Below are 15,033 nucleotides of genomic sequence, written 5' to 3' on the forward strand. Positions count from 1 at the left end.
TGCACCTCCATGAGGGCCACACTACCTGATGGGGTTGTGAGGTTTCCATTAGTTACTATGGATTAAACACATTAAACAGTGCCCAGAATTTAGTATGCATTATTTAAGGATTTGGTCTTACTGTGAGTTATCTATACAACTACATATAATTTTAAAACTTGAGTCTATGTTAGTAATTATAAACTCGAATGACTACAGGGGATAGGTAGGAAACATAAATGTGTAAATTGACCTAAAAAAGAGGAAAGGAGGCCCATGGTCTCTATAGCCTAACTGGAGAGTACATGCTTTGCCTTAAGGGATTCAGGTTAAAAACAATACCAAAGAAAATAGCCACTATTCAAGCCCAGCAAAGAGTCAAACCTTGAAAACTAAATTGGCATATAATTTTATGAACAAACCAAAGCTATTATGTAAATATCTTCTCCATCACTTTTGGTCATTGACAGTTAAGCGCAGAGCATCATAAGGACCTTACTTTTCAAAATCCATGCTGGTGAACTTGACCTCTTTGATACTTTAGGATTGATATTACAATCTCAAGAGGTATCAAGGAATATTGAGGCTTGTTCTGCATTTGGTTATTCAAAGCTTTGATTTTTTAAATGTGTAGAGATACTCTGTGCTGGATATTAAACACACGTCTATTTCTTTTTCCTCTCCAACAAGGGAAATAGAAGAAAAATTATCTTGAATGAGGGATGTAAATCATGCTTGAGTGCTACAAGGCACTCAGGGTACCTGGCCAGAGGAAGTAGACAGACAACTTTGTCCAGCCACAATGGATGAAGAAGAGATGGAGCAGTGTGGGGAAATCAGGTTCTGGGCCTGTAAAGTGTGGAGACATAGGCTCACTGTGCCACTGAGTTCTGAGACTTGTTTGAGACTTGGCAGGTGACAGTGGGAAAGTATTCCTATAAGTAGGATCATACTGGTGGCAGTGCAGTAGTTAGAACAGAGGACCCAGTGTAGCACCTTCTCAGCTAGAGGCCGACCCAGGCCCTCCTCCATAGTAAGAGCAGGAGATTCTGCTTCATGAAGTCCTTAGTCACTGCTCTGGATCTTGATCCTGAGCCAAGTTGTGACTCTGCCACCAGTTCTCTATGACTTAGCTGCAAAGCATGACATCACTTATGATTCCTGATTGCGGCATATTGATGTAGTTTGAGCTGCTGAGGGGAAAAGGAATGTGGACACTCCTGTTATACCTAATTATGTATCATGAAAAGTCATACACGTTTTGTTGGAAGTCGAGCTTTTGACAAATAGATGGCAGGTGCCTAAATGATGTTCCTTGATGACACTTGAAAAGGTCATAACAATCTCTCTGAACTCTGAAATTCTAGGTTTTGTATAAAGAGATTTGACAATTTATTCTGTTTTTACTTGTAATGAACAGTATATGACAGGCAAACTTTAGGGCATACAATAACTTTTCACTTCAATTCTGTAGCACAGTGGAATATTTGAAAAATACTTTATTGAGATAAAATTTATATAACAAAACTAACCATTTTAAAGTGAACAATCAGTGGCATTTAGTAGGTTCACATTTTTGTGCAATCATGACCTCTATCAAGTTCCAAAACATTTCCATTATTCCCCCTTATTCATTAAGCAGTTTTTCCCCATTCACCCCTGCTCCCTAACCCCTGGCAACCACCAATTTGCCTTGACACTATAGATTTATCTATTCTGGATATCTCATAAATGAAATAATATAATATGTGACCTTTTGTGTCTGGCTCCTTTCACTTATGTTTTGGAGATTCATCCATGTTGTAGCATGTATCAGAATTTCATTTCTTTTCATGGCTGAATAATATTCCACTGCATTATATAAAACAATTTGTTTATGCATTCATCCATTCATGGACATCTGGGCTGTTTCTACCTTTTGGCCATTTATGAATAATGCCTCTATGAACATGTGTGTACTTGTACTTGAATACTTGTTTTCTATTCTTTTGGGTATATATGCCAAGGACTGAAAGCAAAACAGGAGGGTTCCATTTTCTCCAATGATTTTTTTTTTAAAAACCTCCTCACCAATACTTTTTTTAAAAATCATAGCCATGCTAGTAGGTGTAAAGTGGTATCTCATTATGGTTTTAATGATGCCGAACATCTTTTTATGTGTTTGCTGGCTATTTCTTAACATTTTAAATAACAATCAGGAATCCAAATTTCAGTTAAAATTTCATTTTATATGAGGCTTCCAAATGCAAATAAATGAACTGAAGTGACAGTTTAACAGGTACTTTCTGTGAGCTTCACTAAGTCCGTGCATGTATAGGCAATAACAACTGCATCACAACTTGCTAAGTTTTAGTGTAGTATTTTTTAAACTTCATTGTAAAATGCATTCCATCTCAGAAATCTTATCTTAGAATCAGAGAAATATGATTGATATTTAAGAAAAGGCAAGCTCTACAAGGGTGGCAATTTTTATTTATACCACTCTACTAGGCACTCAATAAATGTTGGCTAATTAAAGGTATCAGTTTGACTACCTGGACCCAGAAACTGAAAAATTTACTGCAGGCAGTAAGGAAGAAAAATGAATCTAGGATAATTTCTAGATTCAATATTTTTCTGCCTAGGGTCACTGGGTAAATGGTGGTGCCATTAACCAGAATAGTGAATAAAGGAACAAGAACACTTATAATAAAAGAATTATCCTGGGCCAGGTGCAGTAACTCATGCCTGTAATCCCAGCACTTTGGGAAGCTCAGGGGGATGGACTGCTTGAGCCCAGGAGTTTGAGACCAGCCTGCGCAACATGGGGAAACCTCATCTCTACAAAAAAATACAAGCATGGTGGTGCATGCCTATAGTCCTAGCTACTAAGGAAGCTGAGGTGGAAGGATTACCTGAGCCTGGGGGGTGGAGGCTGCAGTAAGTCCTGATCGTGCCACTGTACTCTAGCCTGGGTGACAGAGTGAGACACTGTCAGGAAAAAAAAAAAAAAAGGAATTATCTTAGAATTCTTACCATTAATGCAGAGGTCCATTTTTACTTTATTTTTTCTTTAGGTTAGTCAAGTGAAGCCATTTTTACTTTTTAATCTTCAATTTTCATGCTCCCTTTATAACAACCTTTCCATGTGGATAAGTGTAAAAGAAAAGTGAAAGGGTGCTATAGAAACATAAGGTAAGAATGCTGCCCCTTCCAAAATTTCCCATTTAACTTTTTTGTGGTTTGGTTTTTCCTCCTATATATCCTATCCTGTCCTTACCCCTGCTGAATGTCAATCCATCTCACATCAATCTAGTGCTCCATGGTTATAATGACAGTGTTTACAGTACTGGTTATCCCAATTTGGTTTTGTAAATTTAAATCTGTTCTCTAGCTTATGAATTAGAGAACATCTCCCACAGAACATCATTTATCTATAAAAGCAGATCATGGTCCACTGTGACCCCTATATGACACCGCTTTGTGATTAGAGGACACAGCACTAAATTTTAATTTACTCTGATCACTTCCCCCCGTGGACTGGTTCTTCCATTTCAAAAATCAGAAAAAAATAACTCAAGCTTACTTTAATTTGGAAAAATGTTTTGGTGCTGTCTTTTAAAATTATTTTATTATAAGAATACTCTAGCTTTGCTTGCATAATTTATACCCAAAAAGAATAAATCACACCCTTGAAGGTGAGATAAATATTATTTCAACTCACAAGATTGTCCCATGTATACAAAAGTTTCTTGAGCTCTGTTCTTGTGTATGTCCCAAACAACATGGTAACTTGACATCATAGTATAGTACAGTCACGTGTTGCTTAACAATGGGGATACGTTCTGAGAAATACATCAGGCAATTTTGTCATCATGCAAACATCGCAGAATGCACTTACACAAAGCCTAGGTGGTATAGACTACCGCACACCTAGGTTATATGGGATAGCCTACTGTTCACATGCTACAAACTTGGACAGCATGTGACTGTAGTTAATACTGTAGGCCTCTGTAACACGATGCTTGTATTTGTGTATCTAAACATAGAAAAAGTACAGTAAAATAGAGAATAAAAGATTAAAAACAGTACATGTTTATAGGCAGTTGCCATAAATAGAGCTTGCAGGACTGGAAATTACTCTGAGTGAGTCAATGAATGAGTGCTGAGTGAATACGAAGGCCTAGGACATTACTGTACACTACTGTAGACTTTATAAACACTGTACAATTAGGCTACACTGAACTTATAAAAATGTTTTTTCTTTTAATAATAAATTAACTTTAGCTTCTATAACTTTTTTACTTTATAAATTTTTAAACTTTTAGACTCATAATAACACTTAGCTGAAAACACAAACACATGTACAGCTGTACACAAATATTTTCTTTCTTTATATCCTTTTCTATAAGCTTTTTTCTATTTTTTTTTTTTTTTACACTTTTAAAACCTTTGTTGTTAAAAATTAAGATAAGAATGCACACAGTACCCTAGGCCCATACAGGGTCAGAATCACCAATATCACTGTCTTGCACCTCCACATCTTGTCCCACTAGAAGGTCTTCAAGGGCAATAACAAACATGGACCTGTCACCTCCCGTGATAACAATGCTTTATTTTGAAATAACTCCTGAAGGACCTGCCTGAGGCTGTTTTACAATAAACTATTTTTTAAAATAAGTAGGTGTGCATTTTTTTTTTTTTTTTGAGACAGTCTCACTCTGTCACCCAGGCTGGAGTGCAGTGGCGCGATCTTGGCTCACTGCAAGCTCTGCCTCCCGCGTTCACGCCATTCTCCTGCCTCAGCCTCCTGAGTAGCTGGGACTACAGCCGCCCGCCACCACGCCCAACTAATTTTTGTATATTTAGTAGAGATGGCGTTTCACCGTGTTAGCCAGGATGGTCTCGATCTGACCTCGTGATCCGCCTGAATTGGCCTCCCAATGTGCTGGGATTACAGGCATGAGCCACCTCACCCGGCCGGTGTACAGTCTTAAATAATGATAAAAATATAGTATAGTAAATGCATAAACCAGTTACCTAGTAATGTATTAACATTATCAAGCGTTATATACTGTACATAATTGTATGTGCTATACTTTTATATGATTGGTAGCACAGTAGATTTGTTTACACCACTATTACCACAAACATATGAGTAATGTATTATGCTACGATGTTACAATGGCTATGAAGTCACTAAGCAGTGGGAGTTTTTCAGCTCCATTATAATCTTAGGGGACCACCATCATATATGAACTTCGTTGTTGACCTAAACGTACTTATGTGGTGCATGACCATACAGTATTACACTCAGTGTCATTTCCCCCTCAACAAGAACAGATAGGGAAAGTTTGTAGTACGAAACTCTTATTAGTAATACAAACTTGGGGTGTGACTTATATTATTACCATCATGCACCAGGCACTTCTAGAACACTAGTTCCAGTGACCTGAGTAAGATCCTCAAAACTTTTGCTTCCCAGATGACCCTTTGTCCAGAAACTCATGCTGTGAGAATAAAAAGACCTTTACTATCAGAAATGTAGGGAAAAAGATGGGCACCCAATCTTCAGGGAAAGAAAAGGAAATCCCTTTTATAATAGCAGCAGAGCAAACTAACCCAGATCAATCACAAGTTGCATAAGAGAGCAAAGTTGTACAGAGTCCTACTCAAACCTCCAGCAGCAAAAACATGACTTCCTGGCATAGACTTCCTATTTAGGCAGTCTGCAGTTGATGACTACTCAGAACTTCTGCTTTTTATTTTCTCCTTACTCCCATCTCCACCCTACCTCTCTGAAATTTTAACTCAAATCAGCACAACTTCAAAACTTTTCCTGTAAAGGTTTTGGTTGAAGGAGCCTCATACTAAGTCATTTGCTCAATAAATAACTTGTTGATCGTCCCAAAGTGCTGGGATTACAGGCGTGAGGCACCGTGCCTGGCCTATATAGAATTTTGAAGGTCAAAGTAGAAAGATTTTTTTCAACACTATCCACCAGTTGGGATAAGTTCCTTTGTGGTATATTTAAAATTGATTGTTGGGCGCGGTGGCTTACACCTGTAATCCCAGCACTTTGGGAGGCCGAGGCGGGTGGATCACGAGGTCAGGAGATCTAGACCATCCTGGCTAACACGGTGAAACTCCGTCTCTACTAAAAATACAAAAAATTAGCTGGGTGTGGTGACGGGCGCCTGTAGTCCCAGCTACTCGGGAGGCTGAGGAAGGAGAATGGCGTGAGCCCAGGAGGCGGAGCTTGCAGTGAGCCAAGATCGCGGCACTGCACTCCAGCCTGGGTGAAAGAGCGAGACTCGGTCTCAAACAAAAACAAAAACAAAAACAAACAAAAAACCCCCCAAAAATTGATCATGCTTTGAAGTCACCAGGATTTAAGTCCCTATTCTTGTCATTTACCGGATATCTATTACTGGGCAAGTCATCCAACTTCTCCGAGACTGTCGTTTTTAAAGTGGTGTCTTGGTCAGGGTCTCAACAGGAAACAGAAGGCATATTCAAAAAGGGAAATTGCGCAGGATTTAATGAAGATAAGTCATTGAAGACAGAAACAGTGGAGACCCAGCCCTAGATCTTGAGAGAACCCATAGAGAGAGAGAAAGCTGTAGCTGTAGATTGGATAGGTGATGTGGCTTCCACGCAGCCACTGCTAGCCACTGCTAGCCAGTAACCTGGAAGGGAGGGAGCTGGAGAAGTAAATATTCCAAACTCACTTTTCATCTGTCTGAGATATCCTGTAAGTGCTCCGTATTGGCTGAATCCTTCCAGAAGCAAGAGTGCAAGGGAGCTTGTTGATGAAGCCCTAAGGCCACAGAAAGGATTGGGAAAAGGGTAGAGAGTAACATCTCAAGGGCAAATGAAAGATACTCAGCCCAAAACTTAATAATGGCTGTCCACCTCTCACATAGATTTGCTGTGAGGATCAAATTAATAATATTAATATATGTAAAAATACTTTGTAAACTGTAAACAAAATACACAAATATAATAATTATAAGGTCTATCCTATAAGAAATAAACAAAAAAGAATAATACCAATCTATGGTATGAGTCTTCTAAGGTTGACAGATCTCACACTTTCAAATCTAGTATATTCTTTACACTGGAATTTATTCTTTCTGGTTAAAAGTTCCAATCATGAAGACAAAAATCAAACAGAAAAGGGAATTTTCAGTACCAAATGATTTTTCAGTACTAGATAAGTGAAAAATTAATTCCCCTGGCAAGATGGGAGTGACAATGGTCGGGCAGGACTCAGACACCTACACATCAGCATCTACCAGGTTGTTTTCCTGCCTTCCTCCCTTTTCCAGATCCTAATCTAACTTCTGCCAGCAGCAGAATTAGCAGAAGTCCATTTTCTATTGCACTTCAGAACCAGTTCTTATAAGCACAAATTCATTTGCCAAAGAAACATTCAACAAGCATTTGGAGAGAACCACTATGCTAAGCATCTACTTACTGGTAGACAATATTTACGTCAACATTTACTCAGCATATAAAACTTATAACTCAATTTACAATAGTCTTCCTCCTTGCTCACTCCTCTCAAGCCACACTGACCTCCTTGCTGTAACTTGAACCCCTCCAGGTATACTCCCGCCATATGGCCTTTGCCCTGGCTGTTCCCTCTGCTTATAACCCCCAGATAGCCACACAACTAAAACTTCCTCATCTTCATCAAGTTTTGCTCAAATATCACTTCCCAGTGAGGCCTACTGTATTCAAGATTGCAATCCTCTACTGGAATCCTTATCCCTCTTTATCTTACTCTATTTTTTTCCCCACATAGCATTTATAACTGTCTATCATGCTCTATGATGCACTTCTTGATTATGGTTATTTTTTAAGTCTACTTTCTCTTGTTCCTTTACTGACAAGGATAGCTGAGTTTTGTTCACTGATATATCCTAAACAGCTACAACTGGGCCAGGTCCATACCAGACACTCAATAAACATTCACTGACTCTATCAATCAATCATGCCTATAATCCCAGCACTTTGAGAGGCTGAGGTGGGAGGATCACTTGAGGCCAGGAGTTTGAGAATAGCCTGGGCAACATAGAGAGACCCTGTCTCTACAAAAAAATGCAAAAATTAGCTAGGCTTGGTGGCGTGAACCTGTAGTTCCAGCTACTCAGGAGGCTGAGGTGGAAGGATTGCTTGAGCCCAGAAGGTCAAGCTTACAGTGAACTGTGACCATGCCACTACACTCCAGTTTGGGTGACAGAGCAAGACCGTCTCAAAAACACAAAACATAGAAAACAAAAACCAATCATCCATCGGTCATCTGAAATGGTTGTAGGAGGCTCAGAGACATGAGCAATTGTTTGTCAATGGAAGTATTAAAAGTACAAAAAGAAGCTATTTTGATGTTATATTTTAAATATAATAGACTCACCCCAACTATAACTTGTTGCAAAATTGTTGCTCATAGGTGAAAATTCATAGTGATGATTAACCTTCATTATAATGAAATGTAAAAGCTGCAGTATTTCTATTAAAAGAAACATAAGATCAAGTATCAAGCTGGTACTATAGATAATAAGCGTTTGCAATTAACATACTGTGAATAACTGTAAACTCTGTTATTATACTAATAAAATTTAAAAATTCCTACAGCAACTGGGAACTCTGTAGCAGTTGCAATGTCAACACTAGCCACTTTGCCAGTTGTTCAGAGGCTGTGCAAATTAGCACAAACTGGTAGTAACAGTAACACACATAGGGCTTTTGGGAGTCATTTTTGCACAACATAAGTTTAGAGGATTTTTTCTTTTCTTTGGATAAAATATCATACTCTGATGCATGAACATGTGGAACAGAGATGAACTTCAAACTAGTGAGGAGAATAAACCGTGTAGTAGGCAGTTTAGGTTCCTCTGAGTAAACTATTGCCAGACTCTGATTTGAGTGAACAAAGGTGCTTCTGTGGCAAATTTTGGTCCATAAATTCATGGTTTGAATATGTGGAAAAGATGCATCAAGGGATTAGTATAATTATTTTGTTTCAGAGATACCTAGAAGGTCAAAGAGCTCAAATGACAAGGAGGTATGAAAGTATCAAAGTGGTAAATGGTTTCTTCTGAGAAAGTCAAACCTTCTGCTTCCATCACCTAAGATACTATAAAACCAGAAAGATTAGGAAGCTACTGCACAGCTGTCTTTTTTGGTCAATGAAAGACATTGCTAGTGGACCTTATCACAGATTAAACTCAGCTTGGACAATGACCCTAACTCAGCTTCAGTTATAATCAGCTTTACACACAAAAAGTGTGGGGTGTGTATGTGTATGTGTATGTGTATGTGTATGTGTATGTGTATGTGTATGTGTGTGTGTTGGTACATGATGAGTATTTTGGGGTTTCTCACATGTAAATCCAAATTGAACTGTTCTAAAACAAGAATTAAAATCTCACCTGTTTCATATTCTGCATGCTGAATTATTTTGAAAGAATCAATACAGCTTTTTACTAAATACCATGTGTTACTGGCTAAATTAAGTCCCTTCAAATTCATATGTTGAAGTGCAACCCCCAGTATCTCAGGATGTGACCTGAGGTCATATAGGGCCTTAAAAAAGTAATTAAGGTAAAAGGAGGTCATGTGAGTGGGCCCTAATCCAACAGGACTGGTATTCTTAAAGAAGAGATTAGGCCGTAAACAGAGCAAAGAACATATGAAGAGATAGCCATCTTACAAGCCAAGGAGACACGTCTCAGAATAACAACCCTGCTAACACCTTCATCTTGAACTTCTAGCCTCCAGAACTGTGAGGAAATAAATTTTTGTTGTTTAAGCCTCCCAGTCTGTGATATTTGTCATGGCAGCCCTAGAAAACTAATACTCTATGTATGATTCATCTCATCATATTGTTCTATCAAAAGATGAAATAGATTTTAAAAATCCAGTTCCCAATAAAAAAATCACAAGTTGATAGATGCCTCATTTATGCAGTACCATGAGTGAATAAGTCATTCCACATTAAGTAAGATATCCAGATAATTGAAGCTTGCCCTTAACAAACCTAAGTTTGTAATCTAATCCTATCAGATGGAAATGTTTCTAAAATATATCATTATATACTGCCCCACTTTTTAGGGAGAGTATACAATTTAACTCTTTTAAAGAATAAAAATTAAAATGTCCAATAAATCAGCAATACTATTCAGTACTCTAATTCAAGTTTTACTTTGGCCCAAGAATAAGACTGATTTCTCATGTCTTATCTTTATAATTCGTTCGCCCCTCACATTCAGCTAATATTTCTTGAAACTTGTATCTAGCAAGGCTTCTAAACTACTATAGGCTGAGAAACTAAGGAACTAAACATGTTAGAACTATGTCTGAAGTAAAAATAAAAAGGCTTGAGGGAATATGAGAGGAGCTTGCCTTTAAGTAAATGAGTTAGCATACTCTTTGTGGATATGTTTGCTTTTGAGAAAAGTTTTTGCTTCCATCACAGTTTTTGCCTGTATTCCCAAGACATAATGTTGTAAAAAGTTCATGACTACTAAGTTTAGATAAGTGAGATTTCAATTTTACAACATTTTATTAATAATTTTTGGTTTGTTTCTACCTCAAAAACTTTTCATAGCATATTTATGATAGATTGATATTATAATCTATAGTGTTGATTCTGCCCTATAAAAAGGTGAATTTGAATATATCAACTTAGAAACTAACAGCTAGCATGTATCAGTATTTACCATGTGCCTAGTACTGTGCTAAACACACTTTACATATTTCACTTAACTAAAACAATGCATAGAATTTATTGAAAGCAGGAAAAGGGATGCAAAATCACTATGATTTTTCAGGAACTGTGAATAATGGATGAATATTATCATATCCATTATCATATTATGCAAATGAGCAGTACTGTGCAAATAAAACATTTCATTTTTTTTTAAGCTACTAATGAAAACTAGTACCAAATTAAATATAATCTTGGCACAAGACAATCACTTTTTTCCATGGACCATCACTCCTGACATCAACCTGAAAAATTAAAGCACCTTCTCTAACTTTCCTGTGGCTCAGGATAAACTTACGAAGAAGGTATGCTATTATGCAGAATTAGGCCTCCCAAAGGCATGTACTTAACACATCTGGATGTTAATTTTAAACATGAACTTTATTGATATATAATGCACATAAAATCAAATGCACAGATCATAAAGGTTCAGTTTGATGAGTTTTGACAAATGGATACACCTTTGTAACCGACACCCCAATCAAGATAAAGCATATTTCAGTCACCCCAGTGAGCTCCCTCCTGTCCCTTTGTAGCCAAATCTCCCTCCCCAACTACAGGGAGCCATTTTTAAGCAGATGTAGTAGCAATGGTGGTAATAGCTACTGTTTATGTTTGGTTGATAATAGCAGTATTTACTGAGTGCCCACATGGCAGGCACTGTACATATATAATATTCTATTAATTCTTATGTCAACTTTACGAGGTTGGTATTAACCCTGTGTGTCTATGGCAAAAAAAGTGGGGGGAAGGACCAAAAAATTAATTATGCAAAGTCACATAACTACTGAGTGCTGAGGTCAGAACGGAACCAAGAATATCTAATTTAAAATCTCTCGTGCTAAACTGTATTGCACTTACACAAATGCTAAGGAGTTTTCTGTCAAACCAAAACACACAGTAAGTAGAGGAATTAGTAAGGCCACCAGCTCTAACTCACAACTCCACCTCTATTACAACCCACACCCAAGTACCTTATCTTAGCAAGCAAGTAAAGGTTTCAGAGGCTAATACTAATGATAACTAAAGAGGATTACTTTAGTTCTTCAACTAAAAACCTGCATGTAAATCCCTCATGTATTTCTAGAGTAGTTAGTAGAGGGGGAAAATCCTCTGTATAGGTGTGTGGGTCACAACCCCATTGGCCCCAAGGATTTTGTTAGTGCTTTAAAAAATGAATGGAAGGAATCCAGCCATCCACTTGCTCATGGTTGACCCCATAAGCCACAGTGCCACAGTCTACCCTACCTAAAAACTGAAAGGAGAGGTGCTGCGCAGTATTGTACTGTCACTTTATTAAGGAAGCAAGTGGTGTCATGCAGCATTGTACTGTCACTTTATTGAAGAAGCAAGGAGTCAAACATCTGGATTGAACCTTTTGATTCCTTGTTACGTTAATTTTATTCAGTGTTTTAAACTCAACCCACTCACATTTACAAAACACTTCACACAGACTACTTCCCTCATGAATGGAGTTCCATTCACATCTCACTTAAAACATCAAACTTATTCTGAAATGACGGAGGTTAAAGCTTGTTCAGCGTCAATTTGCAAGTATTATAAAATATGAAAAGCTAGGCGCACAAATGCAGGAGGATAATGTGAGGCAGCTTCTTCAAGGAGCTCTACTAAATTAAAGCATTTAGGTAAGGGGCATGGATAGGCTTAAAGGCACCACAGAGCTCTCAACAAACTGTGTTGTGGAGCCCGGTATTTAAGTCCCTAGTGGGAAGACTTTATGAGAATTATCACCCTTGAGTGGTATTGGCTAACAGCTTGGGAATCAATATGACTCATTTTCCCCCAAACCTGGAATTGTTTTCTAGAAGCCCCTCCCTTCGGTTTCCCTGTGGTCTCCTTAAGTCCCTCAACATATGTTGGGGGAGGGGAGGTTCTCTCCTTGTAGAAACAAATGAGTCTCTTGCAGGTTCAAGACTTCAAGACCTGTGTTTACTAAATCCTACATGTATGACAGCCTCCAGCCCAAAGAGAGACAACAATTACAACATACACAGGTACACCCTACGAACACCTGAGCCTCCTTCTTCCTCAGCTAAACATGAGCACTGCTTAGTGTAACACACGCGCCTTCCCAATCTCGTCTAGAAATACCCAAGTCCCAGGTCCACAGCGGGGTGTAATAGAGGAAAGACAGGGGAGGGTGCTGCCCTCCCTGTGTGACAATTAGCGAAAGTCACACGGAAGGGCCCCCTGAGGATCCAAGCCTGCGCGCCCAGCGCCTCGGGGCCCTGATCGCCCGAAGCTGCCTGGACTTTTTGGCGCCACCAGGACGTTCAACAAAGCCACCTCGAGGACAACTACGGAAAGGCGCAGAGAGGAGTGGCGCGGGGCTGCTGCGGGGTCCCTGTCGCCGGGGAGGGGGCGCACGTCAACCCAAGTTTCAGCTGTCTCCCCGGGGCCGGGAAGTCTCAGGAGGCCGGCAGGGGTGTGACCCGGACCTGCGGGGCCAGAGCCGCCAGATGGGCTGCGGTTGGGGTCTCCAGGAGCCCTCAGGTCTGGGCAGCGCGGGGGCAGGATCCTCTTGCAAGGGCCCTCTCCCCCTCCCTGGGAGTCGGGGTGGCCAAGCTGGCCGCTGGGCGAAGCCAGTCGCGACCACGTGGCCCAGCGGGCGTCCGTAACAGAGGGCAGGCAGAGTCGGGGGTGCGGGGCCTGCGCCGAGGCGCTTCTACCTGGTTCTTGAGGCGCATCTTCCCCGCCGGGTGATCCGGCCCGAGGCGGCGGAGGCTGGGTGGGGCAGGGCGTGGCAGGCGGGAAGACGTCCGCAGAGTCTCACCGCGCTCGCTCTCCAGCTCGCTCTGCGGCTCCGCCACCGTCGCCGCCGCCCACTGGCCGCCTCGAGGGGGCGCTTCGTGTAGAGACGGAGGACGACTCCTGCGAGTCAGGTTCCTGTGGTGGCCCTGGCACCTACCTAGGAGGTTGGCATTCCAGTGTGCTCAAAATGTTGAAGGAGAAAGTCTCCTCTCTTTCTTCCAATGCTGCTCCCTGTGGTCTGCTTAAATTTTAAATGAGGTAGCTTCTTTGCAGCTAAAGTTCACTAACACCGTTTGGACCAATGTTAATTGCTGTGCCGGGCCCAGGGGGTTTATAAATGTGACGAATTCAGAACCCTTAGAATAAATCTTACCCTTTGGGGAGAGGAGCATGGAGAAGGTGGCTTGTCTTTGGCAGGGAATGTAGACACCTTAAGTAGATCCTTCAAGTCATGTTTGGCTGTTTGGTGTCTAAGATATGTCCAAAGTAAAGTGAGAAATGGAAACAATTGACCCAAGCAAAATGCCGAAGTCCTTTGTGAGCTATGATTTCAGGTAAAAATAGTTACTGGCCCTTCCATTACTCTGTGGCCTTTTAAACCACGCTAGATGTTTAAATAACACAGCATGAGTTCAGTGGTAGGTAATGGGATGATCATTAAAAATGGGAAAGTGGCTTCTTTGGCCCTCCTTGACCTTCATAAAATTCTACTCCTAGGGCTCAGAAACTCACAGTTGAATTGCTGAGAATGGCCACTATTGCCTAAAGAAAATCTACCTTGATTCAAAATACAGGAAATACAGGTATCAGTACAAATTATTGGGCTAAGGTAAGCTTAGTATCAAGAGTTAGAATGGAAATATTAAAGAGATCATCTTATCCAGTGTCTCTTTGTAGGTGAAGGCTCTGAGGTCCAGAGAAGACCTGCCCCAGATTACAAAAGAATCAGGAGGAAAAATTATAAAAGTTCTGACCCTTAGCCTATTGCTTTACCTCACAATTGTCAGCATTCTCAAGTTTTCCCTGTTTTTAAGACTTGAGCAAGATTCAGAACTTCAAATGGGCTCAAATAAACTAAAGAGGAATCCTAGGTAGTAAAAAGATTTGGGATGACAAATGGAACAAATTTGATGATGGTTTCATTATAATAATAGCTATGTTATTGACACTATGCCAAGTGCTATGTACTTTCCATGGACTATCTCATGCAATTCAAGTTTCTTAGGGCAGCCTTAAAATTGAACAATCGCTGATGGCTATAAGAGCTTTTTTCCTACAATCTTCTTTGGTTATATAATACAAAGGAATTTTGCTCCTGAGCAGTTGGGGATATACCAACTCAAAATTCTGCTAACTCAAATCCATTGATCCAGTAGTTCCACTTTTATAAATTTATTTTAAGGAAATAATCATTAACATGTTCAAAGATTTGGGTCTATGATTTTTGCTGGGGCATTCTTTGAAATATGGAAAAATTATAAATATTATTTATAACTTTTCTATCAGTCAACATGATATTGTGAACATCT

The 15,033-nt window shown here is 39.7% G+C and overlaps 1 protein-coding gene across 4 annotated transcripts in view; it reads right to left on the bottom strand.

Annotated features, from left to right (window-relative positions):
* Window positions 1-13,550, bottom strand: part of ELAVL4 (ELAV like RNA binding protein 4) — a 154,459-nt gene extending 140,909 nt beyond the window's left edge. For 2 of the 4 annotated variants that reach the window (XM_054488632.1, XM_054488601.1), the window contains exon 1: window positions 13,423-13,550. In XM_054488632.1, coding sequence (XP_054344607.1) covers window positions 13,423-13,440 — 18 coding nt within the window. In that variant the 5' untranslated portion in view covers window positions 13,441-13,550. Of the gene's footprint in view, window positions 1-2,873; window positions 2,950-13,422 lie in introns of all 4 variants that reach the window. The other 2 variants (XM_063656363.1, XM_063656349.1) reach the window with 2 other exon arrangements.
* Between the last annotated feature and the right edge of the window lie 1,483 nt (window positions 13,551-15,033).

Source organism: Pongo pygmaeus, chromosome 1, assembly GCF_028885625.2.
Source record: "Pongo pygmaeus isolate AG05252 chromosome 1, NHGRI_mPonPyg2-v2.0_pri, whole genome shotgun sequence".
Classification (NCBI taxonomy): domain Eukaryota; kingdom Metazoa; phylum Chordata; class Mammalia; order Primates; family Hominidae; genus Pongo; species Pongo pygmaeus.